This window comes from Puma concolor, chromosome B1 (genome assembly GCF_028749965.1).
Source record: "Puma concolor isolate L17-30 chromosome B1, mPumCon1.1.hap2, whole genome shotgun sequence".
In the NCBI taxonomy this organism is placed as follows: Eukaryota; Metazoa; Chordata; class Mammalia; order Carnivora; family Felidae; genus Puma; species Puma concolor.
Window position 1 is genome coordinate 84,842,762 of NC_141670.1, and position 25,240 is coordinate 84,868,001.

At 35.8% G+C, this 25,240-nt stretch overlaps 1 protein-coding gene across 6 annotated transcripts in view; it reads left to right on the forward strand.

Moving 5' to 3' along the window:
* Window positions 1-25,240, forward strand: part of INPP4B (inositol polyphosphate-4-phosphatase type II B) — a 778,175-nt gene that overhangs the window by 384,158 nt on the left and 368,777 nt on the right. For 5 of the 6 annotated variants that reach the window (XM_086704171.1, XM_086704175.1, XM_086704169.1 and 2 more), the window contains exons 3-4: window positions 97-163; window positions 23,737-23,944. In XM_086704171.1, the coding sequence (XP_086560297.1) occupies window positions 23,854-23,944 (91 nt within the window). In that variant the 5' untranslated portion in view covers window positions 97-163; window positions 23,737-23,853. Of the gene's footprint in view, window positions 1-96; window positions 164-501; window positions 596-23,736; window positions 23,945-25,240 lie in introns of all 6 variants that reach the window. The other variant, XM_086704167.1, reaches the window with a different exon arrangement.

Consider the following 25,240-nt stretch of genomic DNA (forward strand, 5'->3'; position numbering starts at 1 on the left):
TTATGAACACATTAAAATTTTAGCCAGGTATGCTTTAGCAAGGGAGGTTCCCAGTGAAACACTACATTCTAACATTTTGTCCTTTGTCCTTTACAGACCTCTGAAGTCAGCAAAGCAATTATAGAAGAGCCAGAGCAATTTGTGGAATACAACAGCAAAGCAGGTATAATTGTGGGTCTCAGTAATTAACACGTAATGTTTATTTAGATTGATAATGAACTCAAAATTATAGCCCCTATCATTAAAAAAATATTTTTACAAAAGTGCCAGCTTGGTGTCTTAGATTTTGTGTAACTGTATGTTATAGTTGGCTGACCATATCCTAAAGAGGAATTGATATCTATGCATATATTAAATTAATTTTGAGGGTTTCAATTAGGCAAGGCCTAGATATAAATATGAAGGAATTTAATAATAATAATAATAATAAAATCAACACATATTCATTAAAGGCCTGTTACATGGCAAACACTCATTGTGGGGTAATTGGTGATTTTACAGAACAAAACAGGCATGGTCCATTGCTGCCCTCAAGGAGCTTGTGGAGGTGACATGTAATAAATAAGGAAATATCAATATATGAATGAAAACTGTGGTAAGTGCAATGAAGAGAAATAGCAGAGTTTGTGGGAGAAAGTATTGGGAGACAGGGAGGAATCTATTGTGGACTTGCTAAACAGAGGGTATTTCTCTGGAAAATGACACTTAAACTAAGAGCCGAAGTGTAGGGAAGAGTCCCAGAAGATGGAATAGCAGTGAATAAACATAATAATTGGTAAGAGGATAAAGTAGCTATACCAAAGTCACAAAGCTAGAGAGAGGAGTAAGAGGAAGCCGGATTGATAATTGGATGAAAATGAGTATGGGAAGTGGCCTAGTCCCATAGGGCCTCAATGGCCTTGGTAAGGGGACTTTGTCCCAGGTCAGCTTGGCTACTTTCTGCCTTTGGCATTTCTATGCAATGCCATTTAGTCTTCTCTCCTGGTTCTCTGGATATAGATGCTTTTAAATCTGCCATCTAACCCTACCTTCCTGCATCTGCCAAAGTACTACGTAAATGTCTTAGGATTGTGGAAAGAGGTCCTCAATATGTTCACTTCTTTGAACACTAGTTCTGTGACATGTTCTGAATAAAATGGTTTGGAGTCAAGAAATTCTGAAATTGCCTGAGTACTATAACACTCTCAGGAGCTGTAACACAGTAGAGGTTTTGAGAACCTATAATAAATAGTAAATAACCAAACAAACATATATGTCTATGTCTATATGTGTGTATACCTTTATTTAATCTGGCATTTCCCAAAGCTATTTTCAGGTTTACACTAGAAAATGTTTTAGAAGTTTCTTTCTTGGAAATACGCATTTTAAGAGGTTCCCTATACTTCTGAGGCTGGCCTGCTTTTAGGTAATTTGACCTATTTAATGGCTATGCACATTAAATGATATTAGAAATTTTATTATAATCTAGATGATTCAAACTAGAAAAAAAATCTGTCTGCTTCAGTGGTTTAGCTTTTTCAGGCAGAAGATTTTTCTCGACCTGAATTATATGGTTAATTGCTTCAAATCTTGATCATACTTTTCATGTGAAAATATTATGAAGTAAAGTCTTACTAAATAATTTTCAGTATCAGTATTAATAATATTTGTTCTCTCAAATCAGGCAAAAGAAAACCATGAGAGAAATTTTGCATCTCAGCTGCTCTGAATCTTATTCCTTTCCATTGAAAATGCTTATTCTTGTTGGTTTATAAAATTGTCATAATTTTAAAAAGTCTTCAGGTTAGGAAAATGACTTGGGGTAGTGCCTACTGTAGCACCTAAAGAATTATTTGATTTTGTATAAAATGTGGAGATTTTGTATTTATAACAATGAAAATTTCAGTAAGCCAGAATATTAGAGTTAACCTAAACTTATTCCAGAAGAGAGGTTCTCAGCATCTGTCTTGGAAAGCGTATTGACTTTTTTAGATCAATTCAGCATCTTTCAATTCAGTTAACTATTATTAAAACAGTAAGATAAAAACATGAAGAATTCCCTAGGATTTCGTAACTTAGAAACAAAAAGCCTTGTTTCATCCCCAGAAAGACAACAAACAGCTGTCCTTTAATTACTACTTTTGCCATTTGGTTTCAACTAGAGATGTCTCAAATTTAGAATCTAATTAGAAATCTTAATTGAAAATGGCTAAAAAAATAAAAGAAAAAGAAAAAGAAAGAAAAGAAAGAAAACGACCAACATGGAAACATAAAAGTAGAGATAAAAATAGAAATGGTAATATTTCAGCCAGATTGAATAATCGCCTGTCATTAAATGAGTTGGCCTCTGGGGAACATATTATCTGGCATGAAATTGAACTTTACTCTTCCCTCTCTCAGGAGGGATTTCTTAACCAAATGACTAGTCTTTTAATCTTTAGAAATTGTAATTTTTAGGGACTATATTTTGCTCAGTATAGGAACAATGGTTTTATTTATTTAAAAAAATTTTTTTAGGGTTTCTTTATTTTTGAGAGAAAGAAACAGAGCATGAGCTGGGGAGGGGCAGAGAGAGAGGAAGACACAGAATCCAAAGCAGGCTCCAGGCCCTTAGATGTCAGCACAGAGCCTGATGCAGGACTTGAACTCACGGGCCACGAGATCATGACCTGAGCTGAAAATGGACACTTAGCCGGCTGAGCCACCCAGGCACCCCCAAACAATGGTTTTAAAGTGTTGAGGCCATGGTTAAATCCCTGTTCCCTAACTCGTTTCCTGTCTGAACTTGGGCATATTTTCTAAACATTTTCAATCTCAGTTTACCCATCTTTAAAATGGGATTTTAAATCTCATGCAACATGGTTTCTGTTTTATTTGTCTTTTAACTTCCACACTGACTAGTATATAGTAGCAGCTTTAGATACATTAAGTTCTAAAAAGGAAGGAAAGAAAAGAAAGGAGTAATCAGAAACAAAATTAAATTTGAGAATAAATAAAAATAATATCTAGCACAGAATATTGCAAATATTAAACATTCAGAAAGTGCTTATTGATTCTGCACCCTGGAGGCGAAGACTCAAAGCAGATTAATCCTTTTCCTCAAACTTTTTTTTTCCTTATAGATATTTTGGATTCTGCTCTTCAGATTATAAACCCCACTTAAAGGCATAGTGACATTATTTCTGAATTACGGCACTTTTCATGCTCTTAGGCATGATAGTTGCTCAATTAATATTTGTTTAATTGAGTGAAACCATGAATTAACAGTGCTAGAAAGTAGATAACCCAGATTGTCCTATTCCCTTGTTGACAAACACTGTATCTAACATCCTATGCAAAATGGTTGTCCCTATGAATGATTTCTTTCAGTGATAATATACCCACTTCCTGCTGCTTCTCCATGCAGTCTGCTCCCTTCAGATTAACCAATTTCCTGTTGCTTATGTATATTTTACATTTGTAGCTTTTTGTCTTTGCTTGCATTCTTTCTTTTCAATATTTTCTTTTTTATTTTGTCTTTCATTCTTGCTTTCCTCTTCAACCCCTCTTCTCTTCTCCCTCCCTTTTATCTATCCCCACATTTTTGATATACAAATCTCTCAATGTCCAATTAAATATCATCTCTTGAAGCAGTTCCAGGTATCTCCTGAGATAATTATTTTAATCCCCCTTTTGTTTGTTTGTTTGCTTGTTGTCAGGCACTGTTCCTTGCTCCCCATCTGTGGAAGGTGACCCTGACTTAGAGCCAGTGAAAACTCAGCTGGATATGTTAATGGCTCTTTCCTCCCATCCTCTACTCCATCCTGTTTCCTTTCACCAAAAACAAACAGAAAAACCAAAAAACAAAACAAAACAAAACAAAAAAACCACCTCACCAAAGGAGTGAACCTCTGGCAGAGTTTACCACATGCTTCCACAGTGGTGTCTGGGTTACTGGTGAGATAAATTTAGGCCATGAGCACCAGGCAACAGTCACATCAGTTGTCTGAGTCTGATTGGGTTTCTGAATGTGTCCTTAGTTTTGGCTGCCATGTCCTCGAGGTCTGAAGCCTGGCTCTGCACCCAGTGGTTCGAGTACCCTGATTCCCAGGACACCTGCCTGCAACTCATACCCTGTGGCCTTACTTTACTTTGGGTCTCCCTCCCTGATTTATGATTTGGACACACACATGATGCTGAAAATTGCCCCTGCACAGAAGCTACTACTGCTTCTCCATCCCTCATCCCAAACTTAAAGGAGCCCCTATTTATTGATGCCTATTTAGATCAAACTTGAGTTTATCAATTAAGTCTTGGTAATTGGACACTTGGTCTATATAATTTTTTTTAAAAAATATTTATTTATTTAAATGTTTATTTTTGAAGGAGAGAGAGAGAGAGAGAGAGAGAGAGAGAGAGAGAGAGAGAGAGAGACACAGAATCTGAAACAGGCTCCAGGCTCTGAGCTGTCAGCACAGAGCCCAACGTGGGGCTCGAACTCACAAACCATGAGATCGTGACCTGAGCCGAAGTCAGACACTTAACCAACTGAGCCACCCAGGCACCCCAAATTTTTATCTGTTTTTGAGAGAGAGAGAGACAGAGAGAGAGAGAGAGAGACAGAGAGAGAGAGAGAGAGAGACTGAGCCAGGGAGGAACAGAGAAAGGGAAACACAGAATCAGAAGCAGTCTCCAGGTTCTGATCCCAAAGCAGAGCACAGATCCCAAAGCAGAGCTCAAACTTACAAACCGTGGGATCATGACCTGAGCTGAAGTCGGACACTTTAACCGACTGAGCCACACAGACGCTCCACTCTTGGTCCATATAAATCAATATTTTGTTCCCAGTTTCTCTTCTTACTCCTTTACAGAATATGTTCTTTTTCCTTCCTTTCATGATTCTGCATTCCTCTTAATTGAGTTCACATTAATTATTACCAAAGCATTCCATTTGTACCTCTCTTAGTTCATCTTCCATTTTTCTAGCCGTTAGTAATTATAAATATTAATAAAATTAATAATTCTGGTAATATTGATTGACCGCTTGCTATATCTTCTAATTTCTTTTTATTTGTTTTATTTATGTTCAGTATTTTAAAAATCTACACGCAGGAAAATTCATGCTTTTTGGTGTATAGTTCTAGACTTTTTGACATTTTGACAAATGTAAACAGTCATATACACACCACTACAATTAAGATACAGAACACTTACATCACCCCAAAATCTTTTGGCTTCTATCCCTTTATGGTCAACCTCTCCTGCTTACCTCCAACCATTAGAAATCACTGATCTATATTTTATTTCCATAATTTACATTTTCCAGAATTATATAGTATGAAGCCCTTTGAATCTGGCTGTAATGTGCTGAAGATTCATCTAAGTTTTGTGGGTATCAAGGATGTATTGCTTTTTATTGCTGAGTAATATCCCATTTTGTGGATATACTTTAAGGTGATTATCAATTCATCATTTGAAGAGATTTGGGGTGATTTTGAATTTTTAGTTAAAAAAACCATTAAAAACAGGTTTTTATGTGACCATAAATTCATTTCTCTTGGGGAAAATAAATAGGAGGAAGACTTCTGGGTCATATGGAAGGTCAGTGTTTATAAGAAACTGACAGACCTTTTTTCCTAAGAAGAGATACTATTTTGCATTCCTATGAGCAATGAACTCATGTTGTCTGCAAATAAAGACAACATTAGTTATTTGTTTTCAATCTGTATGTCTTTTATATCATTTTTAAAGTTTATTTATTTATTTTGAGACAGAGAAAGAGACAGCATGAGAAGGGGAGAGGCAGAGAGAGGGAGAGAGAGAATCCCTCCACAAAGAATCCCTCTGTGCTAATAGCACAGAGCCTGACATGAACCACGAGATCATGGCCTGAGCTGAAACCAAGAGTCGGACACTTAACCGACTAGCCACCCAGACTTGCCTCAATCTGTATGTCTTTTAATTCTTTTCCTTGACTTACTGTATTGGTTAAGATCACCAGTGTGAAAATGAAGAGGAAAGCTAAGAGTGGAAGCCTTACCTTATTCCTGATCCTAGCAGCAAAGTATTGAGTCTGTTATAATCCAGCTGTAATCATAGCTGTAGGATTTTTCTAGATGCCCATTATTGAGTTAAAGGACTTCCCTTCTCTTCCTAAATTGCTGACAGTTTTTTGTTTTTTTGTTTTTTTTGTTTTTGTTTTTTTTTTTTTTTTTTTAATGGATGGGAGTTTTATTGTATGCGTGTTGAATTTCCTCAACTGTTTTTTGGTTTTTTTTTTTTTTTTTTTTTTTTTTTGCATCTTTTGGATTATCAAATGTTTTTTTCTTAATTTCTTAGTCTTTTGATATAATGAGTTGTATTAATAGATTTTTTAATGTTAAATAGTTTTTCCTTCCTGGAAAAAACCCCTCTGTATGCTGTATGCTTGAGTGAAACTTGGTAGTTTTTATTCAAAGATTGTTCAATTTTATTTGTTACCTTTTTTATCTTCATATTGTTCAGAATAGTTCTTTATTATCATGTCAAGGTTAGTGGTCTATAATGAGCTCTACTCTTCCTTTCCCAATATTGTAATTTATAGCTTCTTTTTATCTTGGTCTATCTAACTGGAGTTTATCAATTTTATTTATCTTTTCAAATAAACAGCTTTTGGTTTCATTGATTTTTCTCAATTGTTTTAATTGTCAATCACATTGATTTTTGCTTTTGTTTTTAGTATTCTCTTCCTTCTGCTTGCTTTGAGTTTAATGTACCCTTTCTAGTTTCCTAAAATGGTAGTTTAGATCTTAGATGTAAGACTTTTCTAGTATTAGTGTTCTAAATTTCTGTCAGTACCACTTTAGTTGCATCCCACAAATTTTGATATTATTTTTATTTTCATAATTCAAATGATTTCCTAATTACCTTAGTAACTTTCTCTTTGGCCCAGTGGTTGTATAGAAGTGTGTTGCCTAATTCTCAAACATTTGAATTTCCCAGATATTTTTGTGTTATTGGATTTTGGCCTAATACCATTATGTTCTAAATATGTATTATTTCAATTAAAAAAGAAGAGTCCCAGTTTTATGGCCCATGTCAAAAAATGGGGACTACCTTCAGGTCAAAAGCACAAGGAAAATAGGGAAAGAAAAATTCACCCTTATGTGTATGTTTCTCCATGTTTAGCTCCTTGTCAAAAATTTCCTGCTGTTCTTTATTTTTTTAAATCATCAGGTAGCTCACTTTTTGTGTTTACTTCCAATCAGTGGAGATACAGTGTTTTGTTACATTGGTCCATCTTTGCTAAAAATGAAATACCTAAAAACTTTGCATATATTTGTTTAATTCTCTCTACAATTAATCAGGCAGGCATTGCCATTTTGCCAATTTATGTTGAGGAAACTAGGATAGTACAGTTAAGTAAACTGCCCAAGGTCCCAGCGTAATTGGCAGAGCCTTGGCAGTCTGGATCCATCATAGGTTTCTTAACCACATTCCTATGTAACTTCTCTCATGACAAATTACTGTGATAAGAAGTGCCATGTGAGAGAATTCCAATGTGTTTACCAGACTAACATAGAGTTAAATTATAAAAAAAGACTCCAGAAACACAACAAGAAATAGCCAAACAAAGACACATTTATTAACTTTTCTGACAAAGGATTAGGGAGTGAAGAAATTCTCAGAATATTTTGCTAAGAGGAAAAGCGTCAGGGAATGTTAAGTGCTAAAATGTGTTTGCATTGGAGGCAGGGAGGTGTGGAAATGGGGCAAGGGGATAGAAGCAGGAATGAGAGAAAGGTGTGGAGGTGGGCATTATGTTGGTTGTTCTGTTTAAGGACTGAAACTAGTACTTTCTCAAGGATGGGATATAAAAGGGAACATTTCTATTTACACACTGCATCCCATATAGTAGATGCTCAAGAAATACATGTCATATGGATTTATGACTATGGTATTTCCTTTCCTTACTTCTCCTTACCTATGGGACAAGAGCAATCTTAAAAGTTGGAGGACTTCAGCCAAGATTGAGAAGATGGGAAAGGAAGAAGGAAAGTCTACGGATGTTGTTTTATTCAGTGTTCTGGCATAAATTAATGACATGCATTTCACATAAAGTTTGAACTGGAATATCATATTGTCTCAGTGGAAATCCTTAATATATTCTAGCTGATCACAGAAGATTAACCCATACTACTAAGGGGACTTGTCAAATCACTCCATGATTTTCTTCATTTCCAGAAGATGCACTAGAGAAATGCTAGATGAGTTTGCAGGTAGAACAATGGCTTGAACCTCACTGCTCAGCCTCATTCTTGTTATAGGTCTTCTGTCTGATTCAAGTTTAGCAGTTGAATTCTTTCTTCTTTTTTTTTTTTTTTTTTATCACCTATTGCTTGCTCTTACTTTTATTGTAGTGCAGTTTTATTGAGTAAACATTTTAAGGTGGAATGTGTGATTTTGTACATATTGGAGAGTAAAGGACCTGTAGTAAAAGGTAGTAAAAGAATTAAGACTCATTATCTGTATGCAGTAGGCAGTATGGATAAGAAAACTTAGTTATGCCGTATTATATTCTTTGTAGATAACCTCAGGCACTCTATGAACTTCTCTGGAGAGCTAAAGTGAAATTATAATAATCACATCTATACATTTATTCTTGCTTGTTATAATAAAAAGCAGAAGATAAAATTTTAATTAAATTCATTATCTGTCTTTCTTTGAAATTTCAAATTTCAAAAGAAAATAAGCAATTAATCATCAGAAACTATAGATAATTTAGTCAATACTAATTGGAACTTGAAATGTATCATCATAAGGAATCCAGTCAGTTCTGTGAATTAATAACTTCTGATGTCTACATTAGAAATGTCCTACGGTTATAATCAAAGTTTCAGTTTTAGTTTTGCTTGAGCACTTGGTATTTAACTGGCCTTGGGTGTTTGTGTGTGACAGTGTTCATAAGGATTTGAGACATTTGATGTTGCTGAGACAGCACTTCCTCGAGTCTTCTTTAGTACATGTGGAAAAAAAAAAAGAAAAGCATCAACCTCCAGCCAAATTAAAATTCTTTCTGAACACCTCTGCTTCTTAAGATAGGCTTCAGATGGGCTGCTAGGAGTCATTATATTTGAAATATGAAGTTTGCTGAATAAAAGTATCAGGGGAAAAAACCTGTCATCTTAAGTGCAGACAATAAACTCCTATCCTTTATTTGGTCTTCCAGATGACAGAGAAGGACATTAAAAAATACCCAAGCATCTAGTGAACTGTTACATAACTCTGTTGTGTTATTTCTTTAAATCTTTGCTGGGTGCTAGCAATTTTTTTTTAAGTGCCTTTGGGGCTTGAGACCAGGTTTTACAAGTTTTTGTCAAGTAGGCAGAATCAAGAATCAAGGTGTCACATGATGTGTTTATAGAAGAAAAAATTTTCATGACATTTCTGTCTTTTTGGGAATATCCAATGAAAATTCTTGTTCTTTGAGTAATAGGTGGGAAGCAACCATGAGTGTCACACGCTGAAGAGAAGGGTAAAAAGCTTACCTCAGAACAAAAGACCTTCTCTCTAGTTTCAGCATGGCTACTAGCCAGCTGTGCACATGGAGCTCTCCTACCTCATTTCTAGGCCTCAGTGTTCCCATCACTTAAATGAGACAACTGCTTGTTTCTTTAAGTCTTTCCAAGTCTATATTCTGTTAGAACATTTTATTATAGCATTTTTTAAATTATTATTTTGTTTTAGAGAGAGAGTGTGTGGGGATAGGGGAGAGGGGCAGAGGAAAGAGAGAGAAAGAGAGAGAGAATACTTTAAGCATGTTCCATACTCAGTATGGAGCCCAACTTGGGACTTGATCCCATGATCCTGGGATCCTGACCTGAGCTGAAATCAAGAGTCGGGCACTCAACTGACTGAACCACCCAGGTACCCCTTATTATATTATTTTAATGAGGGATTATGGGTAGACATCTGTAACCAACCTGTCACAAAGAGATGATTCAGATTAAATCGAGCATTTTCTCATATCTTCACTTTGTAGTTCTTCAGGATGCTTTCATTTTTATGACAGACACGGAGCAAAAACTAGCAAATCAGATGGCCTACTGACCATATTCCTAAAGTTGGTCCAAGTGCTCCCTCTCAGGATGTCAGGTCACTGTTAAAACTATGTAAATTATGGTTCAGATCTGGCCTAGTGCTGGCACAAAGACTACAGAGTTCTCAGGATTAAAGGGCCTTGTCACAGGGATTGACAGAGCCTCTTTTACTTTATACACAGTGGAGATCAACATTGTTCTTATCCTAATTTGAGACTAACGAGCAGTAGACTGACCTTTGATTTACAATGAACCAAAGATACAATCCCTCTGCTTGCTGAACTGAGTTCTTTGCTCTGAGTTGTTGCTCTGTGCTCTTTGTGAACATCAAGATTTTGCTAGTTTCAGTGAATATTCAGGTAATACTCATTGTGACTTGGGACTATTTCTTGACTGAGATTGCAATCTCCAGAAGGCAGTCCTATGATTCAAAGAAGCAAAAGGAGGAAATTTTCCCCCTTTGTTAAGTATCCAGAATGGTGGGTGTGTAGAATTGGATATGTTCAATCATCAGATTCTGTTTTTAAACTTCAATTATTTAGAATTTTTGCTATTGATTCTTTTTCATGGTTGTTTGTCCACTGAAAGTATATTCTCATCAGGACCCAGTAGAAGTGATAGGGATGAGTATGTCTCAAGAAGACGGAATGTTATAAATAGAAGTATAAAAATATCTACCATGATGGGTTTTTTTTTTTGTTTGGTTGGTTGGTTTTTTCTCTTTCCTGGGGGTTTTGGTGCTTAGGCTTTAAATGCTATGTTGATATGTTATAGGTTTCCCAGAGATTTCTATTTTTAGGAAGGAAAATAATATAAATAAATAGATAAATAAAATGAATGTTTCCTAGCCCTTCTTCCTTTCTCCCTACCTATCTGCCCTAGTATATTTTTTAAGAGATGATAAACATTTGAAGATTTTTGTATGGTAAAGTTGAAAAGCGATAGCAGGTAGGATACAGAGAAGAATTGGAAACTCACATTAACTTCCTTGTCTCTCCAGTTACTAAGTGGAACAAATTACTTTTTAACCTTCAGTTTTTCACCTGTAAAGCTGGAGTTACATCTTAAATTTGTTATAAAGATTAATGTTATGCATATGATGTGATAATACAGAACATGGCACATGGCACATAATATTCAGAAAAGTCACATAAGTACTCAGAAAATTGTGGTTGCTTTTGGATAAAATGAATTTCAAAAGCAGTAGTGGAGAGACTCCGTGAAGTGGATATTAGTAGAACCTCCTTTGGTTTGGTATTTACAAGGAGGAAAAGGAAGAGTACCATGCCGGTCACTTATATTTTATTACACCCTTTCCCCTCCTTCCTGTTTCCATGTGTCACTATAGTTTGAACCACTGTGTATTCTAAAACCCCAGTCCAGATGTGTTCAGTAAGTTGCTGGACTCTAGATGATCCTGATTTTTATGACATCAAGACACTAGTTCTTATTATGAGCTGCCATATACATGTCCTGGCCAACCTCCAACATTCTCCAAAGTGTGGCATACAGTGACCTGGGTCTGTTTAGCCAAGTATTCAATAGAGGTGTGTTGGGCCTGACCCTGCCAAGAGTCAGGCAGCACAGCTAAGTCTGGAGAATACAAAAATAAAAGGAAGAAAGAATGAGGAAAGAATCACATCTGGGTTAGGGTTAGTCACTGGAAAAAGTTCAATACAAAGAGGCCAACAAATAGATGAGTAAAAAGGAGGTGGGTGTCAAGGGCCTCAGACAGACAACCCAGATTATAAAATTCTGGGTAGAAATGAGAGTACTATATGTAGGTCATAAGTCAGTGGCTAGAGAGACTGAAGCCCAGGCCAGGATCCATAACAGCTCTTGGCATCTGTCTAGAAATTCTGATTAAGTGACATGGGCCTTTAGCCCATATTGGCTTTTTATTTGGCAGAATTCCGTATTCACTTCTCCCAGTTTATGGGAATGGAATCTGGGCTTCTATTCTTAAAATGGTGCTTCTCATGCTTGAATGTAGGTAGAAATGCTCTATGCCATAATGCAGTTTCTAATTTAGAAGATCTGGGGTCTGGCTCAAGGTTTTGCATTTCTAACAGGCTTCCAGGCAACTCATACTGCTGGTCTAGGGATAGTGTTTTGAGTGGCAAAGCCTTAAAAGACTGTTGCTGTTTGGTCTTGCTAAATCCATGGGTCTTCTGTCTGTCTCATGTCAGTGCTGCTTCCTTGTGTTAAAGCCTGGAAGCTGGGCTTTTGATCAATCTGGAGCCTTGACAACTCTCATCTTTATTCTTCTTGTGACAAAGGGGCTCACATTGAATTTAATATTGGTAGCAAAACCATACTGACAATTTAAAGAATTCAATTGTCTCCTGACACAGTTGGTTTCTTGGGCAGAAATGTTGCCCTAGAATCTTAATTCATTGCTCTGTCAGGACTTATGCTCTGCCTGGTCAGGGGCCTCATGAGAGGCAAGGAAGGTCTTGACCTTAAATACATGCCTGATTTTTTTTTTTCAGGTAAAATATCAAATTTGCCAATTTATGCCATTTTCCTCAAAAAGAATCTTTTTCCTGAAACTTTTTTTTAATTCTTCTATTACTTTCCAATGATATAAATAAGAATAAATCCCTGTTACTAAGAATAGGGGCCTAGTTGCAGAACTTTGAATATAATTATCCTATGAAGATGGTAGCTTTCAAAGTACCCTGACATTTGCCATGAGGAAAAAGAAACAGAGAAGGCAGAGGTAAATAATATTCCTGGTTTTATGTCTTCTTGACATTATATAGCATTTGGCTGATCCTTACAAGCCCTGTCCATTCATATTCCATCTTGTAAATTGCAGGGTTTTAGACGGTTTTCAAGTGATTTGGCATTGTGAATTATATCTGGTTTATCAGAATGTCCTGGTGTTAGAAGTTTCAGGATACTGACATGAAGTGAACAAGTTTAGTGGGTTGGCTACTGAAGGACTATACAATCACCATAATAGAGACTTGCTATTCTGTTTATTTTTGAAATGGATAGGAATTAATCATTTATTCAACATCTTATATCAAAGCACTGTTTGGAAAGGTGAACAAAAGCCACAGGTACATAGTATCAGTGAGCCTCCAACACTCCCTGCCCAGACCTCAGCCTGAACAGGCTAGGGAATTTCTTTAACCAGAGGTATGCCCTTCTGGTTAGAACCCAGGCACAGACCATCATATGATGCCTTATATTCCTGTCATCCTGGGATAGCACCTAAACCACAAGCACCCCCTGTCCTGTATCCTTGCCCCTTGTGTCATCCTCATTTTGCTATGGGCAAATGACTCAATCTTCCCCTGATCTTCTCACTTTTAAAAATGTTATATAATGTCCTTAGGGTCTTCTATTCCTATAGAAAACAGTTTCTTTAGCCTTCTACCTCTTCAGAAAATGTTTTCTGTGTCTTTTTGTCTTAATGGAAACTTGGTTTCTGGGGTTTTCTGCTTCCTAGTTGCCTACTCTAATACAGACAGGCCACAAACCACAGGGACTGAAGGCTGGGCTACTATTTTCCTAGTAGTCGCAAGAGTCCCCTTAAGCTGTTAGGACCTCATGTAAGATTGCTGATGTCTGGCTATACCACTCCTCCACCCCTATTTGTCATGTTCATTGGTGAAACTTCTGCTTTCTTCAGACTTTTCTATGAGAACACGTCCTGCCTGTTATCCTCCTGGGAGATTTCAGTTTCCATGGGAATAACCCATTGAACATCCTTGATGCACAGTGTCTTTTTCTTACTAGCCCTAGTGACCAATAATACCATGCCATTTCAGCCATCTACTTATACCCATGGCAATACCTTGGACTTCTCATTACTCAGAACTGAATTATTCTCTCATCTGCCAATATGTTACATCTTTCCCCTTTAATGAGTTCCCAATACAACCTAAAAAAGATGTTTGGTCATATTTGTATTATTACAGTCTTAGCTTCACTATTCTCTCACTTCATCAGGAGGCAAAACCCCTACACTGTCAATGAAACTATCCTTCTCCACAAGACTGCTGAGCACTGTTGAAGAAAGCCACACACATATATCTATAAATCTGTGGTCTCCAGGCCCAGCTGGCCCCATAAAACTGCCTCCACTTGTTCCCTCATCTGGTACTCTTAAAGGCTAGCTCAGAACTCCACTTTTCTTCTCCAGCCTCCTTCTTCCCCATTTTCTCTCAACACATGACTTTGCCTTTTTAGTTAATTAAATGTATAATGAGTGTTTAGGATGTACCAAAGGTATAATGAAAAATATAGAGACATTTTGTACTTACTCAGTGTAATAAACAAAACTTTCCCTGTGCATTTGAAGTTTTTTGTGTTCCCCTTCCTGATCACATCCCTCACACTTGTTCCCCAAATATCATAATTATTCTGATTTAAGTGTTTATCATGCATTTCTCTGTGGTTGGACTTCATATGTATGTACACCTACGCAATATAGAACTAGAGTACTATTTTACATGTTGTTAAATTTTCTATAAGTGCCATCATATCCCTCCCTCTGTCTTCCTGTCCCTCCTCACTCTTTCTCCTCTGTACTTTATGAAGTTAATCAATGTTGATATATGAAGATTCATTTTATATAGAATGAATAGGCTACAATATATTTGTCTACTTTCTTAGTGACAGGCCTTTAGCCTGTTTCAATATTTTTTTATTGAGGCTGATTTATTATGAACATTCCTTCCATTATCTTCTGGTATGCATTTTCAATAATTTTTCTAAAATAGAAGCTTATAAGTAGAATTGCTTTTCAGTTTAAATCATGGATTTGAGAACTTATATTCTAAATATAAGCATTTAATAATATAACTTTCCCTTTAAGCACATTTTTATATGTAGCATAGTGATTTTACTCTGATTTAAATGTACAAACAGACACATTTTTATTTTAGTTTATTAAGGTTTGTTTTATAACCAAGAATATAATCTTAGTAAGCATTCCATGTGTACTTTGAAACAAAATATGTATTCTGTTGTTGGATGAAGTCTAATAAATACCAATGAGGTCAAATTGTTAGTAGTGTTATTTAAGTATTCTGTATCCTCTGATGTTTTATCTACTTGTTTGATCTGTTGTAGAGAGTGGAATGTTGAGGTCTCTAAGTATATCACTGTGGATTTGTCTGTTTCTTTTTCAGTTCTTTAAGTTTTTGCTTCATGTATTATAAAGCTCTATTGTTAGGCCCATTTACCTTCAGGATAGTTACATTTTCTTGGTGAACTACAATTTTATCCTTATATAATACTAATGTGTGCTATATGAAATCTATTTTATCTGATATCAATAGTCACTGCAATTTCCTTTGATTAGTGTTTCCATGATATAATTGTTTCAGTCTTTTCAGTCTTTTTACTTTTAACTTAACTATGTCATTATATTTCATTATAACTATGAAGCATATAGTCAGGTCTTTCAAGCTGATAATCTTCTCTGTCTTTTAATTGGTGTGTGTGTGTGTGTGTGTGTGTGTGTGTACCTTCATTTAATGTGATTATTGACATGGTTGGATTAAAAACATTTTGCTACTTGTCTTCTATATATTCCATCTGTCTTGTTCTTTTCCTCTGCTTTAAAATTTATTTTGTTTTTTTTCCAACGTTTATTTATTTTTGGGACAGAGAGAGACGGAGCATGAACGGGGGAGGGGCAGAGAGAGAGGGAGACACAGAATCGGAAACAGGCTCCAGGCTCTGAGCCATCAGCCCAGAGCCCGACGCGGGGCTCGAATTCACGGACCGCGAGATCGTGACCTGGCTGAAGCCGGACGCTTAACCGACTGCGCCACCCAGGCGCCCCTAAAATTTATTTTGTATGTTTTGTTATTCCATTTTACCTTCATTATTGGGTTATTATTTATACTTATTTTTAAAAGTTATTAGTAATTACTCCCCACATTGTCATAAACATTTTAATTACAATCTACCTTCAAGTATTTTAGTGATATAATTGTATACTATACTTTTAGTGTAAGAACTAGACAACAATAACTCCCCATTCATCCCTGTCACCCTTCTTGCTATTGATGTTATATGTTACACTTTTATATATGCTATCAGTATATAATACATCACTACTATTTTTACTTTAGGCCAGTGGTTGGCAAACTCTGGCCTTCAGGCCAAATCCTGAATATTAATTAGTTTTACAAATAGAATATTACTGTAACACAACCATGCCTATTTGTTTATGTATTGCCAATGGTTGCTTTTACACTGCCACAGCAGAGTTGAATGGTTGTGACAGAAACCGTATAGTCCAAAAAGCCTAAAATATTTACTATCTGTCTTTAATAGAAGTGTGCCAAACCCTGCCTTAGGCAATTATCTTTTATAGTCACTAAAAACAAGAAAAGATTAAATTAATATTTACTTTCTTTTATATCGCTTATAGCATTCTCCATTTCTTTTGTGGATTCAAGTATCTCTCTGTTATGTCATACTTGAAAAACTTCCTTTAATATTTCTTGCAGTGCAAATCTGCTGATAATGAATTTGTCAGTTTTTATTTGTCTGGATAAAAGTCTTTGTGTCTCTTAATTTTTACAAGTTATTTCTACTTTGTATAAAATCCTGGGTTGATGTTTTTCTTATTTCAGTGCTTTAAAGATGTCACTTACATACTTTTAAACAAGAAGTCCAAAATATTTTCTTACTTTTGTTACTCTATATGTAATTTGCTTTTTTTTTTTTTTTTTTTTTTTTTTTTTGCTTTGGTCACCTTAAATTTTTTCTCCTTATCTTCGTTTTTCAAAAGACTGACTGTGATATACATAGAAGTTTATCGTTTGTTTGATTTGCTTGTTTGTTTATGGGTATATTTGTGTACATGTCATTTCTCTGGTGTTTTCTGAGCTTCTTGGATTGGTATTTTGAAATTTAATATTTTTGGAAAATCTTAGGCCATTATCTCTTCAAATATCTATTCTGTCTTTTTATTTTTTCTGAGATTCAAATAACACATATATTTAATTTGGTATTGTGTCACAGCTTTTGAATGCTCTCGTATGCATTTTCATTTTTCTTTGTGTCTTTTTTTTTCTTTTTTTCTTTGTGTTTCAGTTTGGGTAATTTCTATTAGCTTATCTTCAAGTTCACTGATTACTTCATTGATGGTATCATAACTATTAATGATCTTGTCAAAGGCATTCTTCCTCTCTTACTGTGTTTTACATTCCTAGGATTTGTATTTGGTCATTTCCAATAGTTTCTATCTCTGCTAAAAATCTCCATCTGGTCATGCAAGTCATCCACATTTTCCATTAGAGTCTTAAATATATTCTGTTTCTAACAGGTCCAACATTTGGGTCTTATATTAACCTGGTTCTCTTAACTGCTTTTTTCCCCTCTTTTCTCTTGACTGTTCATCTTAGTCTTCATCTTTTTGTGTAGTGTGTAGGATAGTAAAATATAAAAAAAATAGTACCTATGCCTCGGAGTGGGCCTTCCTCTTTTCCTACTACACCTTTAAATTGAGTCAATCTAGTCAGTAACAGATCTGGGTTTGAGTTTTGTTGTTACTATGGCTGCCTTGAGTGCATCACCAGTTTCAAATAACTCTAACATTCCTTTCTACTCATAGTGGGGTTTGGGTGTCTGGAGACTGTTCTCTACTCTCCACTTAAGGCTTTTTTGGGGAGCTTCTACCAAAGAGAGGTTTAGTGTTCATGTTTTTATGCCTCCTCCAGTGGTAGGCTGCTGTTAGTAGTTTCCTACTGTTTACTGGACTGGTAGGAGTAGAGACATTTTCTGTTGTCCTATTTTTAACCTCGATCTTAGGCAAAATCTATATTCTTGGGTCTTGAGGATGAGGCTTTTCAGTGGTCCTGTCTTTCTCTTAGCAATAGAGGATCAGAGAATCTCTAATGATCTGATCCCAGGAAACTTCTCTGTACCTCTCTTATTTCTATCTTCTAGTTGCAATGAGTCTCCATCTATGCCCTGAAGGCAATAGAGTCTGCAGTTTTTGTTCTATAGGGAAGAGGATCCAAGTGGTGTGTCTTTAGTGATGGCTACTCCCCTCCCATAGAGTTGAATCACCAAAGGACACTTTCTCCAGATTCCCACTTTCTTCCCAATCTTCCTCATGAGCCTCTGTGAGGATGAAGAAAAGTCTGTTAGCGAATGCAGCCTACTTTTGAGCTTATGGCTTTCAGTAGCTCTGTACTTTCATATTAGTCCCCCTTGACCTTCAGTAAGTCATTGAATATTTTTGGCTGAATTATTATTACCAGCTTATATGAGGCCTGACATCTCTTCCTTCCGTGGAGGGAAGCTCTTTTCCATGAAGGCATTTGCCTTTTCTTAGGTTTCAGGCTAGTTGGTTCCTCTGAAACTTCTGTTCTCAGATTAGTTAAAGAAATGTTTATGGTTTGATATATTCAGCATTTTCTTGAGTTTATAGTGGGAGTAATAGTCTTTGCATTTTTGTATATCCTAAACTGGAGCTGAAATTTCTGTTACAAATATATTTCTAGTGTATAATTTGTTACCTCAGTTTTTGTGGTATCTTGTACTTACAGAATTTTTTTTTATTTTAGTGTAGTCAAATTTATTAATATTTCCTTTACGTACTGTGCTTTTGAAGTCAGGTTGATAAATCTTTTATACTCCATTGTTCTTAAATACATTTTTTTCTTGAATGGATAAAAATAAGGCCATTGGGCAGAATCTCCTCAAGTTTCTGTTAATGCTTTTCAGATCATACCTCATTTTCTCTTCACCCCCAACTTCCTCCCATTATAGCAGATTATATCATCTAGATTTTTTTCTTGCCCCAACAATATCTTTTTCTCCCTAATCTTCAATTTAAGATTGAAAATTTAATTGAAAATAAAAAAAGTATTTTCCTTCCTTTGTTTCTGAAGGACAACTTCACCAGGTAGAGAATTCTTGGTTAACAATTATTTCCTTTCAAAATTTTGAATATATCATCACATTCTCTCCTGGCCTGAAAAATTTCTGTTGAGAAATCTGCTCATAGTCTTTAGGGGTTCCCTTGTATGTAACTTCTCTCTTTTCTCTTGCTGCTCTTAAAATTCTTCCATTATTTTTCACTTCTGACTATTTAATTATATAGTCAGTATCTCAGTGTAGCCCTATTTAAATTCAGCTCTTTAGGGTCTTTTGGGCCTCATGGATCTGTGTGTCCATTTATCTCTCCAGGTTCAGGGATTTTTTTTTTTTCAACCCTTGCTACTTTAAATATACTTTCTGTCCGTTTTTCTTTCTCTTTTCTTTCTGGCATTCTCATAATGCAAATATTGTTTCTTTTCATTTTGTATTATAATTTCTGCAAGCTTTCTTCACCCTTTTTCATTCTTTTTTTTTTTCTTTTTCCTCCTCTGACTCGGTAATTTTCAATGTCTTATTGTTCAGGTGAGTGATTCCCCACCCCCCAATGGTGAAGTCTTCTTTTAAAACTCTCTACTGAGTTCTTCAGTTCAGTTATTATATTTTTCAACTCTAGATTTCTATTTTATTGCTTTTTGATGGTTTCTATTTCCTTATCAAAGTTCTTGTTTTGTTCATGCATTGTTTTCCTAATTTTATTTAGTTATATGTCTGTTTTCTTGTAATTCACTAAACTTCCTTAGATAATTCTGAATTCTTTGACAGCTCACAGATCTCCATATATTTAGTGTCAGTTATTAGAACTTTATTAATTTCCTTTGGTGTCATATTTGCCTGATGTGTGTGTGTGTGTGTGTGTGTGTGTGTGTGTGTGTGTGTATCCTTGTGTCCTTATTAATTCTACCTGTTTGAGTAATGGCCTCCTTTTCTAGACTTTACAAGTTTTCTTTGGTAGAGACAGCTCTTCAATAGGCAGCTAAGTTTGGGTTTCTGGGTGTGTATCTGATAATGTCCTTGAGCAGGTGGGGCCTGTCACTATGGTCTATTTTTGAGCAAGGTTGCTGTTCCAGGTCTAAAGGGATGGCAGGGAGTGGGAGTTGTGCCACTGGCTGAGAACAGTTAAATAGTTTTATGGGCCTGGTTCCCTACCCTAGTGAAGCTATAGGATGGGCTCTATGCTTGCCCAGATTCTCTGATGAGGCTTACTAGATGATCAGGACTGGGTACAGTATTTGGTAGTAGACAGAGCTATGAATTAATTTCCCTGTCCTTGCAGAGCAGTAGGATGGGACTCAGGACCTGTACAGTTTGTTATTTGGTGACTTTAATCAAACCAGAGTGTGCACCGAATTCCCTGGTTGGGTGAGGTAACTGGTTTTGCTCTGCAGATGTGGGGAGCCACAGGCTGTGCTCTCTGTTCAAATGCCAATGCCATGAATGTAGGGCTGTTGAATAGGCTATGCAGCTTTCTATACGCTCTGGTTAGGTTCCTTGGTTGGGCAGGATGAAAGTTGTGTTCAGGGATGAGGAGGTTACAAATTAGATTCTCTGCCCTGGAGCAGTGGGAGAAGCTGCTCTAAAGCCATAAAGCTTTTTGTTTGTTTTATTAACTCAAGACAACCCCCACTCTAAGTTTCCTGATTAAACATGGCCACTAGATTTGCCTGCCCACCTCTCAGCTTCCTGGGGTTGCCAGCCCATCAGGTGAGATGGAGCTGGAAAACACTCTCCTCAGTATATCTCAGCTCCCTTGCCTAGGCAGTAGAGGGAGGGACTTTCAGTTTCCAAACCAGGCTTTCTGGTGGAGAAGAACTGGAGCTACCCTCAGCCTTGTCTATGAATTAATCCTCTTGTTTCTGTGTAGCACTGGAACACTCCACAGGTGGTACTGGCTTTGTTCTGGGGGTGATCTCTGTCTGCCTCTGAGCTGAGTACCACAAGTCTTCAAAGCTCCCAGGAGTTGTCATCAGAAGACACTCTTAGCTCCCTTGCCTTGGCAGAAGGAGAGGGCGCCACTGCAGGCTAGCCTCAATTTCTCAAACAGTCTCCCTGGTTGGAAAGGGGTGGGAGCTACTCAGCCTGGTAAAGTCATCTTTTAACTTAATGACCTTGTTTACTTGAGAAACATCCAGTAAGTAGAGTGATGACATTGTTCCCTCAGTTGTTCTTCTCTGCTGCTCCTCCTATCACTGTCAGTGCTTTTACCAGCTAAATTCTCTTCTTGCTCCCCTGAATGGTTTTGTGCCTTACAGTTCAGTCTTTAGTCATCCTTTTTTTTCACTACATGTACTTGGTTTCAATGACTTCATTTGACTGACTTCAACCATTAGCCAATGATTTACAAAAAAATACTTTTCCAGCCTTAATATCTCTCCTGAAATCTAGACCCATGTGTTTAACTGTTTCTGAATATTTGAAGACATTTCAAAAACAACATGGTTAGAACTAAACTCATCATCCTTGACTAAAATCACTCTTTCTTTATATTCCAGATAGTTTAGTGGTCCATATTTACTGACTTTCACCTGAAATTCCTGACTTCCATTATCTCAATTCTAAATTGTAGCTAATTCCATCATTAAGTCTAGGTAACTGCATTTAATAAATGGCCCTTTATCCCATTTAATAACTTGTTTTGGAATCCAGATTCTCTTCTCTAGTCATCTGCTTCTGTTTTGACTTAGATCCTCTTTATTATTTTATTTTCCTTGAATATTAAAATAACCTCTAAACAAGTTAGTTTCCTTATTAAGTTGTCAACTTCTAGTATGTTCTCTACTTTGACACCCAGTAAACTTTCTAAAAATCAAATATAGTTATGTCACTCTCTTACAATAGGTACATTTAATGTCACTTCTTTCTGCTCTGAGAATTAGGTTTAGTATCTCTAGCTGACTTTTTAAAATATATTTGTGGTATGTAAAAATTTAAACTATTCTTGTGCATGATCTCCAAACCAAAAAATTTCCAATAGACACAGAAAAGGAACTACTATATTTAACCATAACCATAGGTAAATGCTGTATTTACCAGCTAGAAAATGTAGTGGTTTTCTAGAGCTTTTCTATTAACATAACTGATTCCTTCTGAGGCATATGCCTTGTTAATAGGTATCAAATCTGAAATTTCTCCTCAAATGAAACAAGATAGAATAAAAATGAATAGAGTCATAAGAGGTTGTTATATGATCTTTGTCTTATGTATTTGACTTTATTCTCTTGAAATTGAATTTATTTTTAAGTTTTGAATGGGTGATATGCCTAAAATGGGACCATATTAGTAATGTTTATAGGCCTCTTCAGTCTTCTCCACTCACCCAAAGGTACACATTCACCCACACTCAGAGTTGACATTTATTTTATTAATTATTCACTGTTAGTGTGCTGAGTTGTTAGTTTGTTAAGATTTATCCATATTGCTTATTTAGGCCTCCTCTTTAATTTTTACGACAGCTGATCAAGATTAGAGGTTGAGTTTTTGGTGAATAAGTACAGTTAAGTTGACAAAGTTCTTGTACCCAAGTCCCACATGCATGGTAGTCTTCCACAGATATGACCCCACTCATGCTAATGAAATTGTCATAGGTTCATGATAGAATGTGGTCAAATGAATATGTCTGTCTTTATCAGAAGACACATCTAAATTTAAATAGTTAAAAAAATAGAAAGCATTATCTTAATTCAAAATACAATTTTTAACTTGAAGAATTTGGTCTAATTGATAGTGCAATTGCCCTTTACTCCTGGCCTTCATTCCTGGTTGTATCCTGAAGAACCAATGCGTACTTATATACAATTTTATTAGAATATTTTTTAAAGATTCAAGATGCTTTCAGAATTTAATTTTTACCAGATGATCTTTAAAAACCAGAGCTGAATTACTGCTTTGTTAAAACAACAAAGACTAAGGCTGTGGATTTGTGAAGTTGGAGACTAAATCATTATTCTAAACCAAACTTGATTGCCACTATCGCTTTAAACAACATTGGACAGACATTTAAAGATTTTTTATACATTTTAATTCAGGTGGTAACTTGATTTAAAACAACATTGATTTTTTTTTCCCTAATTCATTCTTGGTCATGTATATCAGGCTAAATATCAGAATGAATTTGAAACTATTTGTGGCTATTTGCATAATAGGGTATTAAATTCTTGGAAAAGCTTTCTTTCCCCCATGCTGATTTTCATGATTTTGTTGTTACTTTCATTTCCCCTTGAGCTTTAGCTTTGTAGAGTTATTATTCATTCTTTTCACCATAGACCCTGATCATTAACCAATTAAAACTTTATCAGGCAGAGAAGCAAGACTCCATGGGTAATGATGAGGTTAGAAACTCCCTTGTACTACTTGTTGGCTCTTGGCTCATATTGGAAGAAGAGTGCCATGCCAAATTGTCTTTACGTGCTCATGAATAATGTTCTAACAAGGGTGGATGGAGAGATGAGCGTAAAGGGTAGATCTAATGGAAGGAATGATAGTAATATTCACCTTGGCAAAACATGCTAATGCCCTGACAAGATGCTATCTGCTCTTGCTGCTAAATTAGATGCATATTAGGTTAGCAGCAGCCCCTATTGCTATCTACTGTTTTACAGAATGACCTAGAAGAGAAGAATACACATTTCAGGATTTAGAAATCTCTCTTATGAACATAAAATAATTGCATAGAGAATACCCACTTAACTTAGAGTTCATGAGGCATAAATTAGGTGGATAGATCTTGAAAATAAAGGTGAGATAGGCAGGAAGCTGTAGTTTCTACCTACCTTCAATTCTTAGCTTTATACTAAACTCTGAAGTAACTAAGATTTTTGCTGTTGCTGTTTCCTAAATGCAGAATTTCAGAAGATATTGGGCCTTTAGTGTGAGGATACATCTATATTAAACCAGGAATCACTGGCAGTGACATTTGGACGTGAAAATTTAGAAGACTAAACAACTGTGAAGGTTGATCATGGAAATCAAAGAGGAAGGAGCATCAGAAGAAGGCCAGCACTTTCTTCCCACACCCCAGGCAAATGATACTGGGGACTTCCAGTTCACAAGTAAGTATATGTGTTCCCCTCTCTGTAATTCTCTGAAAATGTAAATTGAGTCAACTAAGCATACATTCATATGTGTTCACAGAAACCTGGGTTCTAACAAATGGCATGAAATTAACTATTTTTTTGTTTGCACCATTTATTTTGTCCTAGTGAGTCTGTGATGTGATTCTGATCCTTTATCGTGAGTGAGACAGATGATAGTCTATGAAATGGACTATGAAATATAGTCTATGAAATATCAAATAGTAGCATCAAAGTTATTGAATGTATATTAAGACACTAATAAATACTTTTTTTAAGACACTAATAAATACTTTTTAAGTACACCTCCTCTTTAGCATTTATGTAATCTCATGTGAAATTATTTTTTAGAATATAGAAATGTTCTCTTTAAAATCAAAGTCATTTAAGTTGAAAGCATTAGGACATAATGGTTACCCTAGACAGGTAGATTGTCACTGCTATACTCAAGAACACTAAGTCACATAAATAGAGCAAACATGGAGATGTGGCCAAGATTTGCATTTAGACATTACAGTTGTTATTTGTGCTATTCAAGTCATTAAAATCATAGGAAGAATTGTATGTTTTCTATTATGCTTCAAATTGTAGAGTTTAGGTTTTATTGTTTAGCATGAATTGTGCCTTTTCTTTTCAAGAGTCCTGTTGGCCATTTATTTATCGCTTTCAAATATATGTCAAATTAAATGAGAGTATTTAATTTACACCATAAAAATAAACTTTAAAGGGTAGCTTGGGTGTCTCAGTCAGTTAAGCGTCCAACTCTTGATTTTTGGCTGAGGTCATGATCTCAAGTTTCATATGTTCGATCTCCACATTGGGCTCCGTGCTGACAGAGTGAAGCCAGCCTGGGGTTCTCTCTTTCCCTCTCTTTCTCTGCTCCTCCCCCACTGGTGGACATGTGTGCATACATGCTTTCTCTCAAAAATGAATAATAAACATTTAAAAACATAAAAAATAATCTAAAGAAAACAGTATTGGTTGAATATGTTTTCTAGAAATTTGTTTGTCAAAGCTTACAGCAGTTACTAATAGTCTTTTAAAAAATCTACATTATTTGAAATGAACAGAGATCTACCCAATGATTACAAGTCTCATCTCTCTGGAAAGTCTGATATTTTTAATCATAGTATTGTGAAATGTCAACAGGAGAAAAAATAAATGGCTACTAAGCAAAAAAAAAGAAGAAAAAAGTTAGCCCTGTAAATAAAAAACAAATAGATTTTATACAAAGAAATGGTACTAACAATATATTAGTGATCCAATATTAGTAAA